Here is a 23800-nt window from a genome sequence, read left to right on the forward strand (position 1 = left end):
TGAATCTCTGGCTAAAGTTTAGTTAGGAAAATGGGAGTTTTTCATGTTCAGTATAGTTTTTCACTTTCTAGCCTCTGCCACCCAGGAAGGCATATTAGAAAAAAAAAAAAAATTGGAATAGATGCTGAGCAAACCAATCAGAATCTCGTCACATATATCTATCCCCCCTTGACCATTTTCTCCGAAACCTTCCTCTCTTACCTCTATACTACGTTCTATTCCTGGAAAGAGTTGTCCGTTCCCACTGTCTCCAATTCCTAACCCCCCATCCTTCCTGCGCTCACAGAGTACGACTGCATCCCTCTCATAATCAGTTCACATCACATGACCTTTTCCGTCTCCTTGCTTTGTCTTTTCCCCCCTCTTCCCCTTCCACTCCTCTTTAGCATTCTCCCAGTTCTGCATTAGCACCTCACTCCTCCCAGTCTAATTATGCAGATAATGCCCCCAAACATAATCCCAGCTATAAAATCTTTCCCAGGTTTCCAACTGCATCCTGAAAGTACCCACCTGAATATCACAAGCACCTCAAACTCAACATGTTAAACCTGATACTAAATACTAAAGTCATCTTACTTCCAAAATCTGTTCTCCCTCCTGCATTCTATGTCTGTGTAAACTGCATAACTATTCACCCACTTACTGAAGCTAGACCCACTTACTGAAGTTGATTTGATTGTCCTCTTTCCCTTTCTATTCCTATATTCAATCTGTCCCTAAGACCATAAATTCAGTGGAATCCTCTTACTGAGTTTAATAGGTGCTCTTTAAAGAAAGACTTCAGACATGCTCATTCTAGCACTTTATTGGAAATTAGTTATGTACATCAATGAAATCAGATCAACATAAAAGCATCATTTTCACACAATAATATCCCGATAATCTGTGCTATCTTCTTACATAATTTAACAAATCCCCAGATGCTCCTGATTTTGGTCAAAGAGCTTGAGCGGTCCAGAAATCTCTCTATACATATAAATATCAATTGTAGCGTTTAAAATAAACATCATTGTTTGAGTTAGTTCCAAAGGTGCTGGGAACATCTCGTACATCTCGAACATCTTGGAATGGTTGCAGTGCTGGTGGGAGGGGATGAAGGGAGTACACGTTATGCGGCGGACCTAATAACAGCAGGGGCTGGGGCGGAGGGGCACACAGGGGACGGGGCAGGCGCTGGGTATCCTGAAAGCTGGCCAGGGAACTCAGCCACCCTGCATCTGCCAACACTGCTTGAGCGTCAAAGCTATGGGACGCTAATGCAGAAAGAAGCCCATCGCCCCAGCTCCCTTGGCATTGCCAAGAAATGTCAGAGCCCCTCCAAACTGCAGATTCCGGTGTCCCAGGAAGATCCACCCATCTCCCTCCCCGTGCCATGCTCAATTCCCTCCCAAATTAGACAACTCAAGGGAGTGGCACCTCAAAGAAAATAACGTTGAGCCACATGCTGTTGGTCCCTTGGAATGATGACAGGGTGCCTTTTCTTGCCTTCACCTTAGGGGCACTGGGAAAGACTGCTCTGCCCCAGTATCTCCCTCACCACCTTGAAGGCCCTCATCAGCAGCTAGGGTCTTTGGTTCTTCAAAGCTTCTCAGCATTCAGCAGTAACACCTGTGTATCTACTCACCAACAGCTTTAACCTCCACTAGGTCATTTGGTTCTCACAACCCCATGAGGTAGGACGGGCAGGAATCACGATCCCCATTTGGAAAATAAGGAACCTGAAACTCATAGCATTAGGTCCCTTGACCGAACCCACACCACTGGCCAGTGGCAGAATCAAAACCAGAACTCGGATCTCCTCACATAGCGAGCTCCAGAGTCCACGCTCCAAAGTCCCTCCTGCGGCTCTTCTGAGAAAGGGGGAGAAGCTGGGGGCAGGGACGCTGTCCTCATCCCTCACCTGCCCCTCTTGGGAGGTTCTCAGATGGCCCCATTGAGGACAGGATGAGTCCGCATGCGATAGATGATGACCGCAGTGGCCGGGCACAGCAACAAGGAGGTCATGATGACAATGGTGGCCAGGATGATGAGGACAATGACCCAGATGTCCAGGATGTGCTTGGGGAGCACGACTTCCATGGGGACCTGGCTGACGGCATCCATGCTGCTTCACTCTGCAACAGACGGGAAAGAGGAATTCACCGTTTTGTACCCCAGGAGTCAGAAGGTAGGTCACTTACCAGCTGCTGTGTACTCGTTAATGTTGCCTGATCAATAATAGTAACGGCCTCATTTACTGTGGGCTTCCTATGTGCCAGGCCCTATGCTAAGCACTTTACGTGTATTAACTCACTTAGTCCTCACTTCAACCACCAACCCTTTGCGGTAGGGACTATTATTGTCATGCTTTTTTTATTTCTTGGCCTTTATCTTCAGTTATTTCCATTTTGGAGATGAAGACTCTAAAGCCTTAAAAGATGTAGATGTAGTTAATTTGCCCAAGGAAGCAAAGCCAGGTGGGTGGGACTCCAGAGTCTTCATGTTTAACTATTAAACTATCATACCACCAGTCTGTTCCCTCATCTGTAAAATGGGAAATTCATTGTTTTTGGTCCTGCACCCCTTCTCCCCTTCTCCTGGTAACAGATCCTCCTCTTTTCTGGAGAACCTACCTTTTCTGTGTGGTTTAGTTAGGGCACACACCTGAGCACAGGGAAGCACATGTGACCTAGGCTTGGCCATTACAAATCTCCATAGCCTCAATTCAGGAATAGGCAAGTGACCCAGGCTAGGTCAACCAAAGTCCTCCCAGGGCTTTTATTCACAAACTATTGGGAAAGATGATTCTTTCTGCTGGAATTGCTAAACTAAAGGATGTGAGTCTGGAAAGGATGGGCATGGGGCTATCTTGCCCACATGTGACAGCATGTCCTAGAGATGGAAAGAGAAGTGGAGTCCTGACGACCTCATTTGAGTACCTGAACCCAGCCAGTCTGACACCATCTGCAACCTCAGACGGCCCAGATATATGAGCGAATAATCCTCTAGTTTTGCTAAAGCCAGTGTCAGTTTGGTTTCTCTCACTTGCAGTTAAAAGAGTTCTGATGGATAAAGATGTCAATCAGTTGTTCCCAAACTTTTTTGATTCACAGCGCCTTCAGTAATTTTCTCACAGCACTCCAGGCCAAAAGAAATACCTAGCAGTTCCATTTATTACGTAGTTAGGTTCAATTTAATAAACATTTATGTCCTAGCAAATGAGTAGCTGTTTGAAAAAATAATACACAGAAATTGAAAGAAAAAAATTTGTATTTCACTCTTAGCCAGTTACTTACGGCATGTGTGAAACTGTGAGGCATTGCACAACTTTTTCAAACTTTGGAGTCAGATGGGACGATGCCGTGCTCACTTCCTGTTCCACACTCATTTGTGTGCAGTGCTTGCAGTATCATGGCAACTGCCAAAAACTCAGCATCACAAAATATAGCATCACCAAAAGGAATGTAGTATGATTAATGTTAGACTGTAAACTATCTTGAACTAGTAGTTTGCACAATGTCTGAGAGTTGTCAAATATCAATATTCCTGTCAAAAATTTTAAAGACCCCACAGCTCCCAGACACACACTCTTCCAATGAGTTCACTGCGGCTCCCCAGGGCTCAGTGCACAACCTGGGAACCACAGGTGCAATATGTTCCCTGCCCAGAAGTCACAAGGCCGGAATAAACAATCTCCTACAGTTCCTTCTAGATCAAAGATTTATAATTCTGTGATTCAAGGTCCCAGGCAAAATCCCCAATTCCAGTCCTATTTCCTGCTTTTACCTAAATCAATAGCTTTTCCTTTTTAATGCCTTTGGCTCCATGCCCACTGTGGCCGCATTAAGTAAGTTTACTGATTACCATACCCAAGGTACAGTCTCCAAGATATGCATACTAGGGTGTTTGTTTCTGCACTGTCTGCTATAGCAACCAACACAACAGAAGTATCCATAAATAGTAGAGTATATCCATATAATGGAATACCAGGCAGCAATTTTCATTCATTTATTTAACAAATATACAGTGCTTGCTACACACCATGCACTGTTCCAAGTGTGTTACAAATATTAACTTATTTAATAGTTATTATTAAAAAGAATGATGATCTGTAGTGAGCTCCAAAATAGTCCTAAGTGGGGAAAAAAATAAAGTGCAGGATAATGTGTATAGGATAATTTCTTTGGTTCAGATTTTGTAGAATTAAGTAGATAGATAGGTGAGGATATATAAAAGTAAAATCATTTATGAGCAGAATCCGAAGAAAATGTTAATAGTGATTACCTTTGGGAGTTGGACTAGGAGTGGGAAAAGTTCCTGCTTTTCATTCTTCATTTTTTTTCATACTGTTGAGTTTTATAAACATGAGCATGTCTTACTTTTAATTTTTTTCAAGTCAATCAGTTGATGGAGAAATGGGCTTTTTTGTTTTTGTTTTTTCTTTATTAAAAAAGACTAAATATATACACATACAATTTTCAAGCCAAATAAAATTAAAGTATGAGACTAGATTAGTGGTCACCAAATGCCATATACCGTGCTAAGTGAGAACCACCTAAGGACAGTTTAAAAAACATTGCTTCAAGGTCCCATTACAGACTTACTGAATTAGACTCCAGAGGGGCCTCCTCCACCCCCATTTCCCAGGTGATTTGAATGTGCAGCCACCTTTGGGAACCCCTGATCTCTAAGGCCTCTACCACTCTTCCTAGCTCCATGATTTGGGAACTGATTCCTCCGTGCTCTGTAGCCAGTCTAAGTCAGATGCGGGCACGTTCTAGGATGGAGGAGAAGCCTCCAGCGAGGCTCTCAGGGCCACAGGATTATAAGGCAGGGGGCCTGCCCTGGAGGAAGAGGCACAGGCTGGCCCTGCCTCAGCCTCAGAAACATGGTCACTTTCTCCAAGGTCTAAGGCACAGAAGCGTGAGTCACAGGAGACGCACACTGTTAAAGAGGGACAGGGGTGGGGGAAAACATTCGTTGTGGTCTCCTGATTACATCAATAGTTAGCTTGCCTTAGGCCAAAAGAACCCCACAAAAGCCCTTTCCGGTAAACCCATTAACATCAAACAGTCTCTGTAACTCCAAATGCCAGGAACACATAATCTCCCTGGCTGATTTTCATAAGGAAAACCTGTCATTTACGGGAACTCAGGCTTCAGGGCTCATCCACAACCAAAAACCACTGAAGCTAGAACTAGCCTTGTTTCACAGGTGGCAAAACTGAAGCCCAAAGGTCTTACCCCACCTTCAAGCCCACCCCCTTCCAGAATGATCACTCAAAGACATAAATCTGATCAGATCACTGGCTCTAATTAAAACAAAACAGAACAAATCGATGAATAAATGAAACTTTGTCTGTAACCTGTATTCCAGACTGTACCACTATTACTTTTTCACACATGAAATTGTTTAAAACCCAGTCACAAAAACAGATAAAATTGGAGCTCCTCTAGACTGCTGGGGAGTGCTCAGCGAGAGGGGTTTGGGGTCCTATCCAGTAAGCAGAGCTGAATAAATGTCCTTAGAGGCCCTAAGCACTAGAGATTAGGGTGCCCACCCCCTTCACATATATAATTCAAACTCAAAGCAATACTAAACCATAACACCAAAATGTACATGTTATAATGAAATTAAAGTAATTTTTTTCGGGCTTCCCTGGTGGCGCAGTGGTTGAGAATCTGCCTGCTAATGCGGGGGACACGGGTTCGAGCCCTGGTCTGGGAAGATCCCACATGCCGCGGAGCAACTAGGCCCGTGAGCCACAACTACTGAGCCTGCGCGTCTGGAGCCTGTGCTCTGCAACAAGACAGGCCGCGATAGTGAGAGGCCCGCGCACCGCGATGAAGAGTGGCCCCCACTTGCCGCAGCTAGAGGAAGCCCTCGCACAGAAACGAAGACCCAACACAGCCAAATAAATAAATAAATAAATAAATAATAATTAAAGGTGCTAATAATTTTTTTTTTTAAAGTAATTTTTTTCTTCTAACTGAAAAGATCTGAGAACATAGCTTTTCCCAGTTATTTTTTTGGTGTCCCCACTTAGCACAGCCTGCTTACTTGGTACAGCACAGCTATTCAGCTGCTCCTTGACCCCTTGGGCTCCTCAGAAGACAGATTGAAAGCCACAAGCTGTGATGTTCTCCAAGGGCCCTTCAGGGCTCTAAGGCTGGCCATTCACGTGGCCAGGAGTCAGAGGGCACAGGGAGCTCCCTCTCCCTGTTTCAGCCCTCTCAGTCCTCCAGCGTGTTCTCTGATGAGCTATTCCCTCCCATGTAACAGAGGTTCCAGGAACTTCCACCCTTCCCCACGGTGAAAGAAAAGAAATTTTCCCCCAAATGAGAACTACACAAACCATATGTTCAGCACCATTAATGGCATGCTGGAAAAATTGGCTTGAGAAAAAGCAGGACTCGCTGACTTCTGTTTGACCTCTATCTGGCATCTGGGTGACTGGCTCCTTGTGAGGGCTCTATCTGGCATCTGGGTGACTGGTTCCTTGTGAGGGCATAAAACTCTGTTTCTTGGCACATCTAATGAATAACTATAGATCAATAAGCTTATTGTTTGCTTTACAGATATATTACTTGTGATTTCTGATGAATACGTCAAGTTGGAATATGGCACAAGCCATTCATGTCACAAATTTAACCTTATCATTGATAAAAATATAATGTTTTTATGACCGTGGAAGGTAAAACAGCAGTCAGGCCTAAATTCTTGTTACTTCAAACTGGTATACTTTATCTATTTACCTCGTTAATAAATAATAAACTTTAACATATGTTCGATATGTTTGTCTAAGAAACTATGTTAAAGTCACCCTGAGCTGACAAACAAAGGAGCCACTAGCTCCATCAGCCACCGACACCATCTAGGCCCTACACCACCTGCCCTGTGACCTGGAGACATCATGGTTCCACTTTAGACCACAAGTTTAAGCAATGGAAAAGTTAAGAATCCCAAAATGACTATTTTGTATCCATTGATAAGACTAAGTGTAAGGGGGAAAAAAAAGAAAAGAAAAGAAAAAAATAGTAGTTCCTCCAAAGGAGGAAAACATTGTACCTTCTCCAAAAGTGGGCAATTCATCCCATCTATCAAGTAGTGTGTTTTGTCCAGTCTAGGAAGGAAAGCAGAGGTTCCCTGCTGCCTGCTTCAGAAACATCAAATTTTACTTTTGGGACCATTTTTCTAAAGTAACTGAAAGTTCTTTTACAAAAAAAAAAGAATCCTTCCAGTCAGTTCTATCATATGGCAAATTTTCTAGTGCCAACAAAAAAATATACATTTCATAAACTAAAATTTCCTACAAGTCAGGAGTTATAGAATAACCAAATTCAAAGTGACTAATCTGTGCTATCTACCTTCTTTTCAATTATGAGACTCACTCCGCAACAAGTAACTTTCACCGCTCTGACAGAGCACTGTATAGTTTTTGGCTGAGCACTCTCAGGACCAGTAACTCTGTCTAGGGTGTTCATTCATTCATTCACTTGTTAAGTACTTGCTATATACATGATACTCTCTTAGGAGTTACTATTATTTACTCAAAAGACATGACTCTTTTAATTCCAAGGAGCATAAAGAAGTATCCCTCCCCTTAAACACAGAATTACACAAGCCAGCATTTGTTTAACAAATACCAACTGCTAAGGACTGTGCTAGGCCTCGTCCCATACATTAATTTATTTAAACTTCACAGTAATCCTGTGCAGGATATATTATTTTACAGATGTGGAAACTAAATCTGAGAGAGGTTAACTGGCTTGTGATCATAAAATTAGTAAACGGGATTCAAACTCAGGTCTCCTGACCCTGTATTCACCACTACGTACAGCTACCTCCAAAGCACCCACACAGACCCAGGAGTATGAACAGGGAGATGCCAGATCCATAGCTCTCTTTTAAGTCCAGGTCAGACTATTACTGTTTTTGGTCAAAGGGCATTCTAGATTTAGAGAATTAAGAAAAGGTATGCACAGAAATAGAGCAAACAATCCTAAAATGTGTATGGAACCAACAAAAGATCCTGAGTTGCAAAGCAATCTGGAGAGAGAACAAAGCTGGAAGCATCATGCTCCCTGATTTCAAACTATATTACAAAGCCACAGTAATCACAAAAACATGGTATTGGCATAAAAACAAACAGATCATTGGAACAGAATAGAGCCCAGAAATAAGACCACACATATACGGTCAATTAATTTACTACAAAGGGGGCAAGAATACACAATGGAGAAAGGACACTCTCTTTAACAAATGGCATTGAGAAAACTAGGCAGCCACATGCAAAAGAATGAAATTAGATTACTATCTTACAACATGCATAAAAATTAACTCAAACTGGATTAAAGACCTGAAACCGTAAAACTCCTAGAAGAAAACATAGACAGTAAACTCCTGGACATTTGTCTTGGGAAGGATCCTTCAGATCTGACTCCAAAGGCAAGGGCAACAGAAGCAAAAATAAACAATAAAAAAAACTACATTAAACTAAAAAGCTTCTGCACAGCAAAGGAAACTATCAACAAAATAAAAAGGCAACCTACTGAATGGGAGAAAATATTTGCAAAGCATATATCCAATAAGGGGTTAATATTCAAAATATATAAAGAATTCATACAACACAACAACAACAACAAAAATCTGATTTAAAAAATGGGCAGAGGATCTGAATAGACATTTTTCCAAAGAAGACAAACAGATGGCTAACAGACACATGAAAATATGCTCAACATCACAAATCATCAGGGAAATGCAAATCAAAACCGCAATGAGATATCACCTCAACCTGTTAGAATGGCTATTACAAAAAAGACAAGAAATAAGTGTGGGCAAGGATGTAGAGAAAAGGGCACCTTTGTACACTGTTGGTGGGAATGTAAATTGGTGTGACCACTATGGAAAACAGTATGGAGCTTCCTCAGAAAATTAAAAATAGAACTACCATATGATCCAGCAATTCCACTTCTGGGTATTTAGCCAAAGAAAACAAAAACACCAATTTGAAAAGATATATGCCGCCCTATGTTCATTGCAGCATTATTTTTAATAGCCAAGATATGGAAACAAACTAAGTGTCCATCAATGGATGAATGGATAAAGAAGGTGAGGTGTATATACACAATGGAATACTACTCAGCCATAAAAAGAATGAAATCTTGCCGTTTGTGACAACGTGGATGGACCTTGAGGGTATTAATGCTAAGTGAAATAAGCCAGTCAGAGAAAGACAAATACCATTTGATTTCATTTATATGTGAAATATGAAAAAACAAATGAACAAACAAAACTAAACTAAACCAAACCAATAGATACAGAGAAGAGACTGGTGGTTGCCAGAGGGAAGAGGCATCAGAGAGTGGGTAAAATGGGTGCAGGGGGTCAAGAGGTACAAACTTCCAGTTACAAAATAAATAAGTTGTCGGGATGTAATATACCACATGGTAACTATAGTCAAGAGTACTGTATTGCATATTTGAAAAGTGATAAGAGAATAAATCTTAAAAAACTCCTCATCACAAGAAAAAAAAAATTGTAACTTTGGTGACTAGATGGTAACTAGAATTATTGTGATGATTATTGCACAGCATATACAAATTTTGAATCATGTACACCTGAAATTAATATAATGTCATATGCTAATTACACCTCAGTTTTAAAAAAGAGAGACGCAATCTACAAAGATCAGGACTTTCACTTCTGTTAACGACAAACTAGATAATTTTGACCAATCTTCTTACTGAGGACTGGAAAAATTAGGCCCCCCAAAAATCTGCTCAAAGGCACTAAGAAGTAGCAAAATAATGAAGAATTACCAGGCTAAGATCTGGAAGAAGACAGAAATTCAGGGAGGTGAGCCTGGCATTTGAAGCAGCATTTCCATTAGTGGAGGATGGAAGCTAAGCAGTGTTTCTGACAGACTCAAAAGTACAAGACTGCCAAGACAGAGAAAGCAAAACCCCTGCATTTTGAGTTTGGACTTCAAAGAGCACTCTTAGTACTAAGAGTGAACAAGAAGTATACGAATCCTGGAGACTGCAACCCAGCTTTGAATCATCACGGTCCCTGAAATTGAATTAAGTTTGTTCCAGATCACTAGTACCTTCAGGTGCTTGGCAGAAGCAAACTTACATCCTCTCTAGAGGAGATAACATCACAATTCAAACTTTCATTCAAATTTCAAATTTTTTATTCAAATGTCCAATCATGACCAAAAATAAGCAGCAGTGAAAAAAGGCAAGATGACTAGAATGGAGCCATCAGAAACAACAGACAATAGAAAAAGATTTACAGGGCTTCCCTGGTTGCACAGTGGTTAAGAACCCACCTGCCAATGCAGGGGACATGGGTTCGAGCCCTGGTCCGGGAAGATCCCACATGCCGCGGAGCAACTAAGCCTGTGCACCACAACTACTGAGCCCTCGTGCCACAACTACTGAAGCCCACATGCCTAGAGCCCATGCTCTGCAACAAGAGAAGCCACCACAATGAGAAGCCCGCGAACTGCAACGAAGAGTAGCCCCCGCTCACCGCAACTAGAGAAAGCCCACGCGCAGCAACAAAGACCCAACGCAGCCAAAAAAAAAAGAAAAGATTTACAGGGGCTCCAGATATTGGAGTTGTCAGACAGACACACACTTTAAGTAACCTTGATTACTATGTTTGAGGAGAAAATAAAACAAGATTGAGAATTTTCACAGAGAGCTGGAAACTATAAGAAAGAACACAACAGATTTTTTAAAAGAACCAAATAGAAATTCTAGAACTGAAGAATACAGTTAATTGAAAAAAAAAAAACCTCAATGAATGGACTTAACAGCAGATGAAGCATAGCTGAAAAAAGAATTAGTGAAGTGGAGGATCAGAGAGAAAAAATCATAATGAAGCAGACAAATAAAAGGGTGAAAAATACAGAAAACTGGGTAAGGGGTATAGAGGAAACAGTGACACAATACAACATACATGTAACTGGAGTCCTAGAAAGAGAGAAGAGAGAATGGGGCAGAAACAACATTAGAGAAAGAAAGAACTAAGCTGATGAAAGACATCAATTCACAAACTAAAGAAGCCCTATGAAGTCCTAGCAAGATAAATAAAATGAAATCCATAGTTAGGTGCATTATAGTAAATCTGCTGAAAGCCAGAGACAAAGAGAAAAAAAGATTATCTTCAAATGAAAACGAGTTAGACTGAGAGCTAACTTCTCAACAGAAACAGTGGAATCTAGAAAGCAGAATGATTTTTTTTTAAAGTGAACAAAAATAACTAAAAAGTATTAAGATGAAATAAATTTTCAGATAAAAATACAGGATTTAGGGCTTCCCTGGTGGCGCAGTGGTTGAGAGTCCGCCTGCCAATGCAGGGGACACGGGTTCGAGCCCTGGTCTGGGAAGATCCTACATGCCGCGGAGCAACTAGGCCCGTGAGCCACAATTACTGAGCCTGCGCATCTGGAGCCTGTGCTCCGCAACAAGAGAGACCGCGACAGTGAGAGGCCCGCGCACCGCGATGAAGAGTGGCCCCCGCTTGCCGCAACTGGAGAAAGCCCTCGCACAGAAACGAAGACCCAACACAGCCAAAAATAAAATAAATAAATAAATAATTAAAAAAAAAAAAAATACAGGATTTAAATATTCAATGACAGTAAATAAATAGCAGAAGAAACAGAATTAAAGTGTTCTGATTTTCTGGCATTGTTTGGGAAAGGGCAAGATAACCAAATAACATTGGACTTTGTTAAATCAAGGATGTATATTGTAATCTCTAGTGTAGCCATTTAAAAGCAGCAAAAGGGTACATGATTTTCAGAGGAAACAAGAAAAAGGGGGGGAAACAGAACAGGTGGGACAAATAGAAAGCACATAAAAAGATAGTAAATTTAAACTGAAACTAACAAAAACTATCAGAGCATATAAAAATATAATTTTTTTTTTTACAAGAAACACATGGGGATTCAGAAATGTTGAAAGTAAATGGAAACAAAAGGAATACCATCTATCGCAAATTTTGGAAGCTAGTAGAGCTATCTTATCATCGGATAAAGTAGACTTTTAGGCAAAAAGTATAACTAGAGATACCAAAAGATAAAATGATTTTAAATTTTTATATACCTAATCTCAGAATTATAAGGAGAAATGGACAAATTTACAATTATAGTGGGAGAGTTCAACACATCTCTCTCAAATACTGATGGAACAAAAAAGATTTTAGAAAACACCTAAGGACACAGAAGACTTCTTTTTTTTTTTTTTAATTAATTTTTTTTTTTTAATTATTTATTTATTTTATTTATGGCTGTGTTGGGTCTTCGTTTCTGTGCGAGGGCTTTCTCTAGTTGCGGCAAGCAGGGGCCACTCTTCATCGCGGTGCACGGGCCTCTCACTATCGTGGCCTGTCTTGTTGCAGAGCACAGGCTCCAGACGCGCAGGCTCAGTAATTGTGGCTCACGGGCCCAGCCGCTCCGCGGCACGTGGGATCTTCCCAGACCAGGGCTCGAACCCGTGTCCCCTGCATTGGCAGGCAGATTCTCAACCACTGCGCCACCAGGGAAGCCCAAGACTTCTTAAATTAGTAGTTTTCTACAATATATAATTTCAAGTAGAAAAACTAATTTAAAATAAAAAGTTAACATTTAGATTATTTCCGCTATGAATAACTATATATTCATTAATGGTATTGGAAGAGAATAACTTGGAGAGTTATTACATTAGAATAAAGGGAAGCATAACGTATTGCATTCAAAAAGCAAGTTCAAAGCAGAGTAGTTTTAGTGTAGGAACAAGTAAGTTTTAGAACTTATTTCATACATTAAGTCATTTGACCTGACTCAGAAAATAGAGAGCTGGTTCTAGTATGCTCCAGTTACAACTGTAAATAGGCTATTTCTGTAAAGCAATGACAGTAAGCAGAATTCTAAGGTGGCTCCCATAATCTCCGTTCCCTGGTGTTACCCTGTGATTAGGTTGGGTCACGTAACAAGGGAGAAGGGATTGTGCAGATGTAATTAACGTTCTAGAATTGCTTACTTTAAAGTAATGGAGGGCTTCCCTGGTGGCGCAGTGGTTGAGAGTCTGCCTGCCAGTGCAGGGGACACGGGCTCGAGCCCTGGTCTGGGAAGATCCCACGTGCCGCAGAGCAGCTGGGCCCGTGAGCCACAATTACTGAGCCTGCGCGTCTGGAGCCTGTGCTCCGCAACAAGAGAGGCCGCGACAGTGAGAGGCCCGCGCACCGCGATGAAGAGGGGCCCCCGCTTGCCACAACTAGAGAAAGCCCTCGCACAGAAAAGACGACCCAACACAGCCATAAATAAACAAATACTTAAAGTAATGGAAAAGATTACCCTGGGTGGGTCTCACTTAATTGGGTAGAAGTCCTTTAAAAGAGGGCTGAAGCTTTCCCTAGGTCAAAGATACTCTTCTGCTGGCCTTGAGTTGCAAGAAACAAATCTACCCACAACCTGAAAGAGCTTGCAGGCAGATTCTGCCCTAATGGATCCCCCAGATGCCAATGAGGTCTGGCTGACACCTTGACGGAAGCTCTGTAAGGACCCAGCTAAATTGTGCTTACAATCCTGACCCAAGGAAACTGTGAGATTCTGAATGTATGTTTTAAGCCACAAAATTGTGGTAATTTGTTATGGTAGCAATAGAAAACTAATAAATCCTACTGGGTTTGTTCCATGGAGGTGAAAGTTCTACAAAGTAATGGTATTCTAGAAATCTACACAGAATTTAGACACTATCTAGTTTAAACCACATAATCTACCTTCCGTTTTATAGATGAAGGACATGACTTGCCCAGGGTCACATAGCAAGTTAATGGCAGGACCCAGGGGAGAACTCAGGCCTCCTGATTCGCAGTGCTCTTTTCAATTCCATCACTATCCTGTTTCAGATGGGAGCTGGGAGAAGACTGTGGGGCATCGGGTCGGAGAAAGCAGTGATAGAGAATAAACTAATATAACGAATGAGAGACAGCCAGTCTTCTTTCTTTTTGTACTGAAGTATAGTTGATTAACATTAACATTAACAATGTTAACAATGTTGTGTTAATTTCTGCTATACAGCAAAGTGATTGTTATACATATATATATTCTTTCTTAAAATATTCTTTTCCATTATGGTTTATCATAGGATACTGAATATAGTTCTCTGTGCTATACAGTAGGGCCTTGTTGTTTATTCATTCCATGTATAATAGCTTACATCTGCTAACCCTAACCTGCCTCCCCCAATCCCCTCCCCCTTGGCAACCACAAGTCTGATTTCTATGTCTGTAGTCTGTTTCATTTGTGTCATATTTTAGACTCCACATATAAGTGATATCACATAGTATTTGTCTTTCTCTTTCTGAAATACTTCACCTAGTATGATAATCTCTAGTTGCATCCATGTTGCTGCAAATGGCATTATTTCATTCTTTTTTATGGCTGAGTAGTATTCCATTGTATATATGTACCACATTTTCTTTATTCATTCATCCATCAGTGGACATTTAGGTTGTTTCCCTGTCTTCGCTATCGTGAATAGTGCTGCTATGAACAGAGGGGTGCATGTATCTTTTGGGATTAAAGTTTTGTGCGGATATATGCCCAGGAGTGGGATTGCTGGATCATATGGTAATTCTATTTTTAGTTTCCTGAGGAACCTCCATACTGCTTTCCATAGTGGCTGGTACAGGCTTCTTGATTGTACCTTTTTTACCACATAAAAACCTAAGGGGACCTTTAGGCCCAGAGCCCTAAACAACTTCCCCAAAGGTGAGTCAGTGAGATAGTTTTCCAGGACCACACACACACCCACACACCAAAAGCAAAGCAAAGCAGTGTCCTGTCAGAAGCACTCATGGATATAGTTCTAACCTTTGTATTTCATCCCTTTGACTTAAGGTCCAAATGCAAATCAACCCAGTGAAGAACGTAATGACTAAGCCTTGTAACTTATTTATTCCTCACCTTGGGTAAGAACATCAGAGAAGAGAGGGAGAGACACTGGAATCCTACTTGTAGTGGGAGACTCCACCAAATTGGAAAAAAAAAAAGCCAACATGCATAGAGAACGAAAGACTAGGAGAGGAATGGACTTTGCCTGGGTTCCAGCTCTGCCCCATCACTGATTTTACCCAGCACAGCTCCGTTCTCCTCACAGAATGCCTTCCCTCTCTACTCAGTGGTATAGGTACTGAATAAACATTTCTTAAGTCAGCAAAGCCCCAAGCTCCTGTAATCTGGTAAGGTGATGGAAGCTCTTAGAGTGGAGAGAATACTTGGAAACAGCAGGGAATTAGCTCCTAAACACTCAGACTGCAGAGTAGTGTTAAAAGCCCAGTCTTAGAAGCCAGTCGGCTTGGATTTAAATGTGGCTCTACCACTTTCTAGCTGACCTACCTTGTATAAGTTACTTTAACTTCCTAATGCTTCCATTTACTCAGCTGAAAACAAAAACAAAAATGGGAAAATAATAGTATCTGCCTTGTAGGGTTAGGAGAACTCCATAAGATAATCACATATAGTACTTAGCAGTGTTCTGACAAACAGTAAGCACTCTACAGATGTTCGTCCTATGATGAATAATTCCTGACCATAGGGACTCTCTGCAAATATCCACCCACTTTGGCTAGAGTTTGTTAGCATCCCTAACTTGGACTGTGTCTTCGCTTTATCAACAAAGATGATAGATGCTTAATCCATATTAACAATTTTTTTTTAATCAACCAGCAGCAGCACTGGTTAACCTGACCTATTCCTCCAGTCCAAGTGTGAAGCTAGTAGAGTAGCAATTCATTCTAATTCAATAAACATTTATGGCACTGTGATTAACACTGGGGAGTGGGTGTGGAGATAGAGAGAAATACAGTGTTTTCCCTTAAGAGGCTCAGGCTCTTCTGGAGGAAAAGACATGAATTACAACACAAGGCAGAAAAGTGGACTAAAGGTACAAACTACATGCTATCTCCAAGGAGGAAAGAAGGAGAGTACTTGATTTGAATCCTGCTTTCCACCCTTAGAAGTATGACGTTGGACAAGTTATTTAAAAACACTAAACCTGTCTTCTCATCTTTAAAATAGGGACTCTAAAAGCACTGCACTGCAACATCCTATTGCGAGGATAAAGTGAGATAATATGTATGGAGTCCTGGAAAATAACAGACGCTCAAAAAAATATTAATCCTCATGCCTTCGTTTTTGTCTAAGTAAAATTGAAGACAAAAAAGGGGGCTTTTGATATGGACTTTGAAGGTAAGTAGGAGTTCAAAAGAAAGAAATACAGGGAAAGGCAAGATCAGTAGAATAAACATCATCAACAAAGCCCAGAGCTGATGAGATACTTGGTGTGTTGGGAGCACATGTAGTCCTGGTGGCTTTGGCAAGAAACTTAACCTTTTAAAGCTCCAGTTTCATTTTAAAATGGGAATAATAATAACTATTAATAGTAACTTCTTCATAGGGATGCCATGGAAGTTGAATGAGCTAATGCACATAAAGCACTTACTCGGACAATGCCTGGTACACAGTAAGGGCTTCATAAATGTGAAACTGAGCTAGTGAACACAGCTCCCAAACTCACACAAAGTTCAGAGGCTCCACCATTAGTTTGGGCACCATGACTGCTCTGCGACTAATCTAGGAAACTGCAGTGATAGTTTCATAAACAAACAGCTGTTGATGTCTGTCCCAGCTTTGACCTTCCACCAGAAATGCACACTCTCCACATCTGAACTGCAGCTAACAGTTAACTTTTGAGAGACTGCCAGTGGTTATCCAACCAGTTTTACCACCAAGGAGTTCTCCAAGGAAGAATGCAATAAAAGAAATGACTTCCTGATGGCAGGCAAACTTAATTATGCCAGAGTGGGAGAAAAGGCAGATAGAGGCAGGTGGCTTCCTGCAGGTGTGGCCTTAGTCCGGCACTGCCAGAGCTCTGAGCAGACAGGGCTGATGACTCCTTTCTACTAGACACGGAGGCCAGGGAGGAGGCAGCTAGAACCAGCTCTGAGTCACTTAGGCTGGAGGCGTCTCTTGAAGCAGCACAGGGGAGTAGACTAGGGGGTTTACCAGCAAGGCCCAGTTTGTAGCACCTCTTCCTAAAGCTCTACCCTCTGAAAGAGCTGGTGAGATTGTCAGAAAAGAAAGGCGCATTTAGGCCAGACAGAGAGGGCAACTCAAGTACCAAGAAGGGACCCCACTGGCCACCTAGTAGCCTGGGGTACCTAGTGACCTGTGTCCCAAGTGCTGTTCCATTTCAAGACCTTTGCGCTTGCTGTTCCCGCTTCTTAAAATGCTCTTGCCGCTAGATCTCTTCAATATCCAGTGTCTCAGTGGCCATGATCTCAACTTAAACACCACCTCTTTGGAAAAGCCTTTCCAGACCCACCCTATTAAATTACCATCTTATCCACCAGCCATTCTCCATCTCATACCTTGTTTTATTTTCTTCATAGACTTTTCACAGCCTGAAACTAGCTTGTTTGTTTGCTTGTTTGTTTGTTTTTATTGGCCATCTTTGCCCACTCAAAGTACAGTGCAAGTACTAGGAGAGTAGATGCATCATCTCTTGTTCTCTGCTGTTCACTTAGCACCCATCACAGGCTCTGCTCTGGCACACAGTAAGTGCCCAATGAATGTGAGACTGACAAAGAAATGAATATGGACAGACTGGGGAACTTTAGATTTGAGCTTAACTCCTAGAACTTAGTTAGTGGGGGAAGTCCAGAAAGGATCCTCATCCCTGTAGAAGTTCAACGACCTTAAAGTCAGAACCTTATCTCTTGAATAAAATAACACCTTCTGACTTGACCTCTGTACACTGAGGAAGGATTACGGGGCCTCTTTCTTTCCCAGTCCACCTTGTACGTGCCAGGCAAAGGAGCACTGGCCTTTCAGAATAATGTCCTCTAGGCGTCCCACCTACTGACTTGCTTGGGCTGGTGAGTCAAATTCAGGTTTTGATTCCCTGTGTTCAGGGGCTGGGCATTGAGGTGGATGTGTAGGGGTTGGGGGGTTACGGCCCGGAGTATGGACTTTTCTCTCTCTGTTCTCCGAAGAGGACAGAGAGGCTGATAAAAGGGAAGGGGATTTCTCACGACAAGTCCAGTGTGAGAAGGCCATCCCAGTCTCACATTTACTCTTGGAAACAGTGTTATGTAATAGTTAGCCTCAAGTATTTACCAATTCAGCAAGGAGTCCATTTCACCAGGGACCTTTGTTCCAAAGAAAGGGGCCAGTGGAAGGAGTGGGCAGGACACACAACTATCAAACATGTGAAATAAAGCAAATGAGAGGACTTTCTCCAATGACCCGAGGTCCCTGAGGAGCATTCTGTTCTCATTTTACCCCAGTTGGCTTCTATCTCCTCCAAAATTCTTAACAGTCTAAAGACTTGTTCCCTGCATGAGTTTCTATCTGCTCCTCTGTGGCTGGAAAAATGGAAAAACACCAGGATATTTCAAAGAGATCAGAAAGCAGCCAGAGCTGTTCAAGACTGCACGTACCATCTGACCCAGCCAATCACAGAGTCTTAGAAACCAACAGGGAGCCAGCAGAGGAGAAACCCGGGCCAAATCCACAGCATCCTGTTTAAGCCTCTACCATCCATCATTGTTATTTGCCAGTGACTAAGTGCCTGCTGCTGCTGGGCTGACAAAGGAGACGCTCCATGAGATCGGCTCTCGGCGGCCTGGGGGGGCAGAGGGGTGTCAGTGATAGAGCTGCAAGGGCACCGCAGTGGTGTGAATCCCCTGCCAAGATGTGTGATCCAGAACAAGTCCTTCTGCTAAAGCGGGCCTTGCTGTGTATGGTAGGCAGAATAATGACCCCACAAAGATGTCCACATCTTGGTCCTCAAACCTTAAATATGAACAAGGAAGCATGGCTCAGAGGCAGGAGCCAAGGGAAGAGGCAAAGGGACTCTGCAACTGTGATTAAAGTTAAGGAGTTTGAGATGGGGAGATTATCCTGGATTATCCAGGTGAACCCAATCTAATCACACGCGTCCTTAAAAGTGAGGAGGAAGGCAGCAGAGTTGGAGAAAGGACCTGACTGGCTGTTACTTACCCTGAAGGTGGAGGAAGGGGGCTGTGCGCCGAGGAGTGCAGTGGCCTGAGAAGCAGGGAATGGCCCTCAGCTTGCAGCCAGCAAGAAAACAGTGACCTTGGTCCTACAGCCACAGGAACTGAGTTCTGCCAGCAACTCAAATAAGCAGGGAACCAAGTCTCCCCTAAAGACTCCAGAAAGAAACGCAGGCTGATGATGCCTCGATTTACTCTAGGGAGACCCATACTAGCTTTATCATTGCTAGAACTGTAATACAATATATCTGAAGCCATTAAATTTGCCGTAATTTGTTACAGCATTAGAAAACAAATGCAGGGTGTGATCCTGCGTAAGTCCCTCTTTCAAAGTGAGCTTCAGTTTCCTGTAGGTCAATAGGAGAGGATGGACAAGGTGACCCCCTAAGGGGCCAGCTCTCAAAGACTGACTCTGCTCCCCGGAGAGCTCCGCCCCAGGTCAACACAAGATGGTGTGTTGGGTTGAAAACCATTAAAGAAAACATAGAGAAGAGTGAGGGAAACAGAAGATTAATCTTTAAAAAGCCCCAAGGTGTTTCCTAAGATGCTACCCAGGGCACTCAAAAGGAAAGGTCTCCTGTTTTGCCCCTCGTTACTTCCTTGACCACACATATCCCTGAGGAACGAAGTGGGAAGCCTGAGAGGGCTAGACAGACGCTTCACAATCAATCCGTAGAGGCCGTCCGGAGCACCGTGTTAAGAAGGATTCTCCTGCCCTGTGGAGGTTTGTTGAAAAGTCCTGAGTATCAGTGTCAGCCTGGGGTAGGGAATTAGGAGGAGTGATGTGTGTGACAGATATGTGTCATCATTCATTGAAACTGATTTGGGGAACCCAGTTGTTTTCTCTGTCTTTCCTTCTCCCTCCTCCATTTCTTTTCCCCTGGTCCTATGTAGTGGGTCACCAGCAATTCACATGCCCCATCAGCCAACCATGGTCCAAATCAACAAAATAAGGAAGCTGTATCTACACACAACTAAGTAGTTTAAAGTCACACAATTTAGTCACTGAATCTGTTTTGCTGTTGTTTAATGTGCTAGGCACTTATAATTCTGACCTGTTGCCCTTCCTGGCTACCTAACTCTTAGCCTTTACTCCCAGATGTACACCACTCTCATGTGACTTTCACTGTCTGTTTCCCTAGTGAGTTGGAAGGGTACTAGAGTCCCTAGTGATTCACTAGACCAGTGGCTGCCAAATTCTCACTTAACTCCCCCAGGTCACCCTGTAAGTAAGTGGCAGAGACAAGATCTGAATCCAGATCCCCGCAACTGCAGTGAGGTTCAGAGCATAGACCCTGGAGCCAAACTGCCTGCGTTCAAATTGCAGCTCTGCCACTTACTTCCTGTGTGATCATGCGTGAGTTACTCTCTGGACCTCAGTTTCCTCATCTATAAAATGGATGCAGTGATGGTCCCTACCTCATAGGATTATGGTAAAGATCATAGCATTATGTAAAATGCTTAAAATAATGCCTGGCTAATAGCAAGCACTCAATAAATGTCAAGTATGATTATTATTATATTTTATTCAGCTTACCTGGCCAATCAGGGAGGGGGTCAGCAATGTGTGGTAATACCAACATTTACTCTTATAAACTGTGAGTGCGAGTACACGTGTGTCTTTGATACCACTGCCAGTAGTGGCAGTGTAAGACAATCAAGATAAAGCTACTCTTTCCTTGGAAATATTTCCTGTGTTTTTATGCTTTAATCCACGGAGAAGAAACAGAAGCACTTTTTCTTTTCTTTTCTTTTTTTTTTTTTTTTGCACTTAATGTATTTATTTGAAACTTTGTACATGTCCCACTAAAGCATTCTAATATTTCGTTAGAGTGTGATAGGCAGTATAGTAAGCATCTCTGTGTAGGGCGAACAAACATCTATTACAAATATACCGTGTTTCACTGAGCCTTCCCCTGGAAGAGCAGACTCTACACTTTCTGGCAGCATTTTTTTTTTTTTAAGTTCTGTGGGTATTATTTCCTCTAGAATATGTTCTTTTATTTTACCTGATAGTCGACAAGGTGGATCTTTGTGGGGGCCTCTTTTAGAAATGCCACAAGAAGGACCAGGTGCAGGACCACCACTACATTCACCAGAATGGTCAGTTACCCATTCTCTAGCTACTGCTAACAAAAATTGCTTGTGAGTCATTTTATTCTGAGACGCACTTTTCTTAAAAAAAAAAAAAAAAAAAAAAGGATCAGAATATGGCTGGGAAAGCATCTGAGGCTGTAACTACCTCTTTACCCCTTGGTCTGACACCCCTGGGCCCAATATGTGACCCAACCACACTTGGTCCCCAGAGTCTCTGATTTGTTTTATGTCTCAAACACCTCACCACGGCTCAGTGATTCTCAGGCTGGGCCAGAGACAGGGAATCCCCAGACGTTTTACGGGACGGAGCCCACAGCACTGACGCTCTGAGAGGTCAGTGTCTGGAAGATCTGATGGGGCACTAGTTATAACCCCCGTGGCATGATTCATAACCCCAAGACAGCTGGAAACAGGAGGTCTCGGTTGGAGCAGAGAAACGCTTCTCCTTGCCTGTTTTTGGTTGTTGTTATGACAGAAGTATGTGATGTCCTGAGGCTCAGCTGGGCTGTCTCGTATATGCTCAGAGGATTGCTGAGTGGCCTGAATAACCCCCAAAGCACATCCCCCTTAACCACAGACACCCAAGTGTTCCACCTCCACTTCCTCATTTTCTAGGTGGGGGAAGCAAGGTCCAGATAGGGAAACCCCTCAAGGTAACCCAGAGTGTCTCCTGACTCCCAGGGAAATGTTCACCCAACGCCCAGCCCCACCCTATTCAAGCATTCACAACCCGTCCGGACTATGGACCATTTACCCACCACACTGGGACCACAGATCATAGCAGATGATCAGGGAATCTTACATCCTTGAATAACTGAGCAGCTCTCAACACTACAGCCTAGAGCTTTGAGGGAATCTATAGGCAAATGGGAGACTCAAGAGCCCCCAGGTGCCAACAAGACTAGAACGAGTCAAGAAGAAACAAGTGGAGCTGCATGCATAAGAGCCCAGCCTGGCCACTGAATCCAAAAAACAACCTTGACAGTTGTTTGGGTTTTTAATGGTTTACATCTCTCTCTCACTCAGTAGGCAGTATCGGGCGCCTGTTCACCAGGCCCTGTGCCAAGCGCTGAGGATGAGAGACAGTCCCTGCACTCAAGGGGGCTCAGGGGTGCAAGAGAACTGGCAATTGCAACAACCAAGTCCTAAGTAAAGAGGCAGGAGGGAGCTTGGGAGGAAGGCTTCTCTCCAAGATACTTTGCACGTTCCCTTTCTCATTTGATCTGTATGCAAAGGGTATTTTCTCCATTTCACAGATAGAGAAACTGCTCGTGACAGACCAGGGCTGGAACCCACCACCCCTGACTCCAAACCCCTGGCGCCCTCCACGTGGGACGTTGAGAAAAGTAAGACAGATAGCCTGCTGCTCTGGGTGGTGCAAAGACCCAAACTGCCGGCGCAGCGCCCACAGCGGTGCTCAGGCTGGGGAGCTGAGCCCTGACGCCGCGCCTGCACAGCAAAGAGGCAGCAGAGCCTGCTGGAGGAGGGGGCGCGCTCCCCAACCCCGGGCAGGAGCAGGGAAACGCGAGAGAGGCCCGTTTCCGGTGGGGCTGGGAGCCCACCCATCCAAGCTCCGGCCTCCGGGGAGGCCCAAGATCGAGCACCGAAGGTCTTTGGAACTTAGGGGCTGACAGAAGGAGAAAAGAGAAAAGCAAAAGTGATGAAGGGGGAGAAATGTGGAAGAAAAGGAGATAAAAAGAGGGCAGTTGGGAGAGCACTGGGGTAGAGGCAGCACGAGAGCCAGAGTCCCAGGCACGACACTTAATAACCCCACTCACCCTGGATCCGCACAGCTCCTTTGAAAACCCACGGCTCCCGCCGCTGCTGGATCGTGCCAGGTCTGCGAAAAGTTCCTGGGGTAGAGGCAGCTGGAACGCTTCTCCAGGTCTCCTCGGACGGTACGGGCCCCAGCAGCGGGATGCGACCCCTAGCCCTGGGATCTCGGCCCCGAATGCGCCCCGTAGCTCCAAGCCGCGGGCAGGCGGAAGCGCGCAGCAGTGGCCGGGACTCGCGGCTGGGCACGGGGCACGCTCTGCTCGGGTGGCTCTGGAATGCGCGGCCGCCAGGGACCGCCCCCGGAACGCGGGGGCCTCGGCAGCTGCAGCCCGGCTCAGCTCCTCCCCCTGCCTCCCCAGCGGGCTGCACAGGAAAGAAGAAACCGAGTCTCGGGGCTCCGAGAGTGCCACTTGTCACGCACTCGCCGTGTGACCTTAGCAATCACTTCTCCTGTCGAGGGTCTCCACTCTCTTGTATTGTAAACAGAGAGACTTGACCTAAAATGTGTCCTCCGTGATCCTTTCCAGCTGTAGTCTTACACATGGGAAAGTCTAGCCCTTTAGTTTGGTTGGAGTTTGGTTTGGAAGGAGGTTTGAATGGAGGAGCACAACTCAAAGCTCCTCCTGTGCAATGTACTGAGCGTAGGATCCTTAACAAGAGGCTTCACCTCGCTGACTGTTGCATTCTCTGTAAAATGAGGACAGGAACACCTGTCTCCCAGTCGTGTTGTGAGGACAGGGTTGGAGGGCCAGCATGAATGAAGCTGGGTGGTTGCCCGCTATAACGTGCCTCTGCACGTCCTGTTTATTTTGTGATAACAGTGAAATGGCCCAATCTAAGGCCCATTAGAGCTCAGTGTCTGAGAGGCCTCCCAGGC

At 43.7% G+C, this 23800-nt stretch overlaps 1 protein-coding gene across 1 annotated transcript; it reads right to left on the bottom strand.

Annotated features, from left to right (window-relative positions):
* Positions 1-789: 789 nt before the first annotated feature.
* On the bottom strand, positions 790-23174 carry SMIM3 (small integral membrane protein 3). The gene is made up of 2 exons (XM_082455061.1): positions 22926-23174; positions 790-2114 (listed from the first exon to the last, which is right to left on the bottom strand). The coding sequence occupies exon 2, from the start codon at positions 2101-2103 to the stop codon at positions 1921-1923; it is 183 nt and encodes a 60-aa protein (XP_082311187.1). The 5' UTR covers positions 2104-2114; positions 22926-23174; the 3' UTR covers positions 790-1920.
* Positions 23175-23800: the final 626 nt, after the last annotated feature.

The sequence above is a fragment of the Balaenoptera physalus genome, assembly GCF_965194825.1.
Source record: "Balaenoptera physalus genome assembly, chromosome: 3".
Taxonomy (NCBI): Eukaryota; Metazoa; Chordata; class Mammalia; order Artiodactyla; family Balaenopteridae; genus Balaenoptera; species Balaenoptera physalus.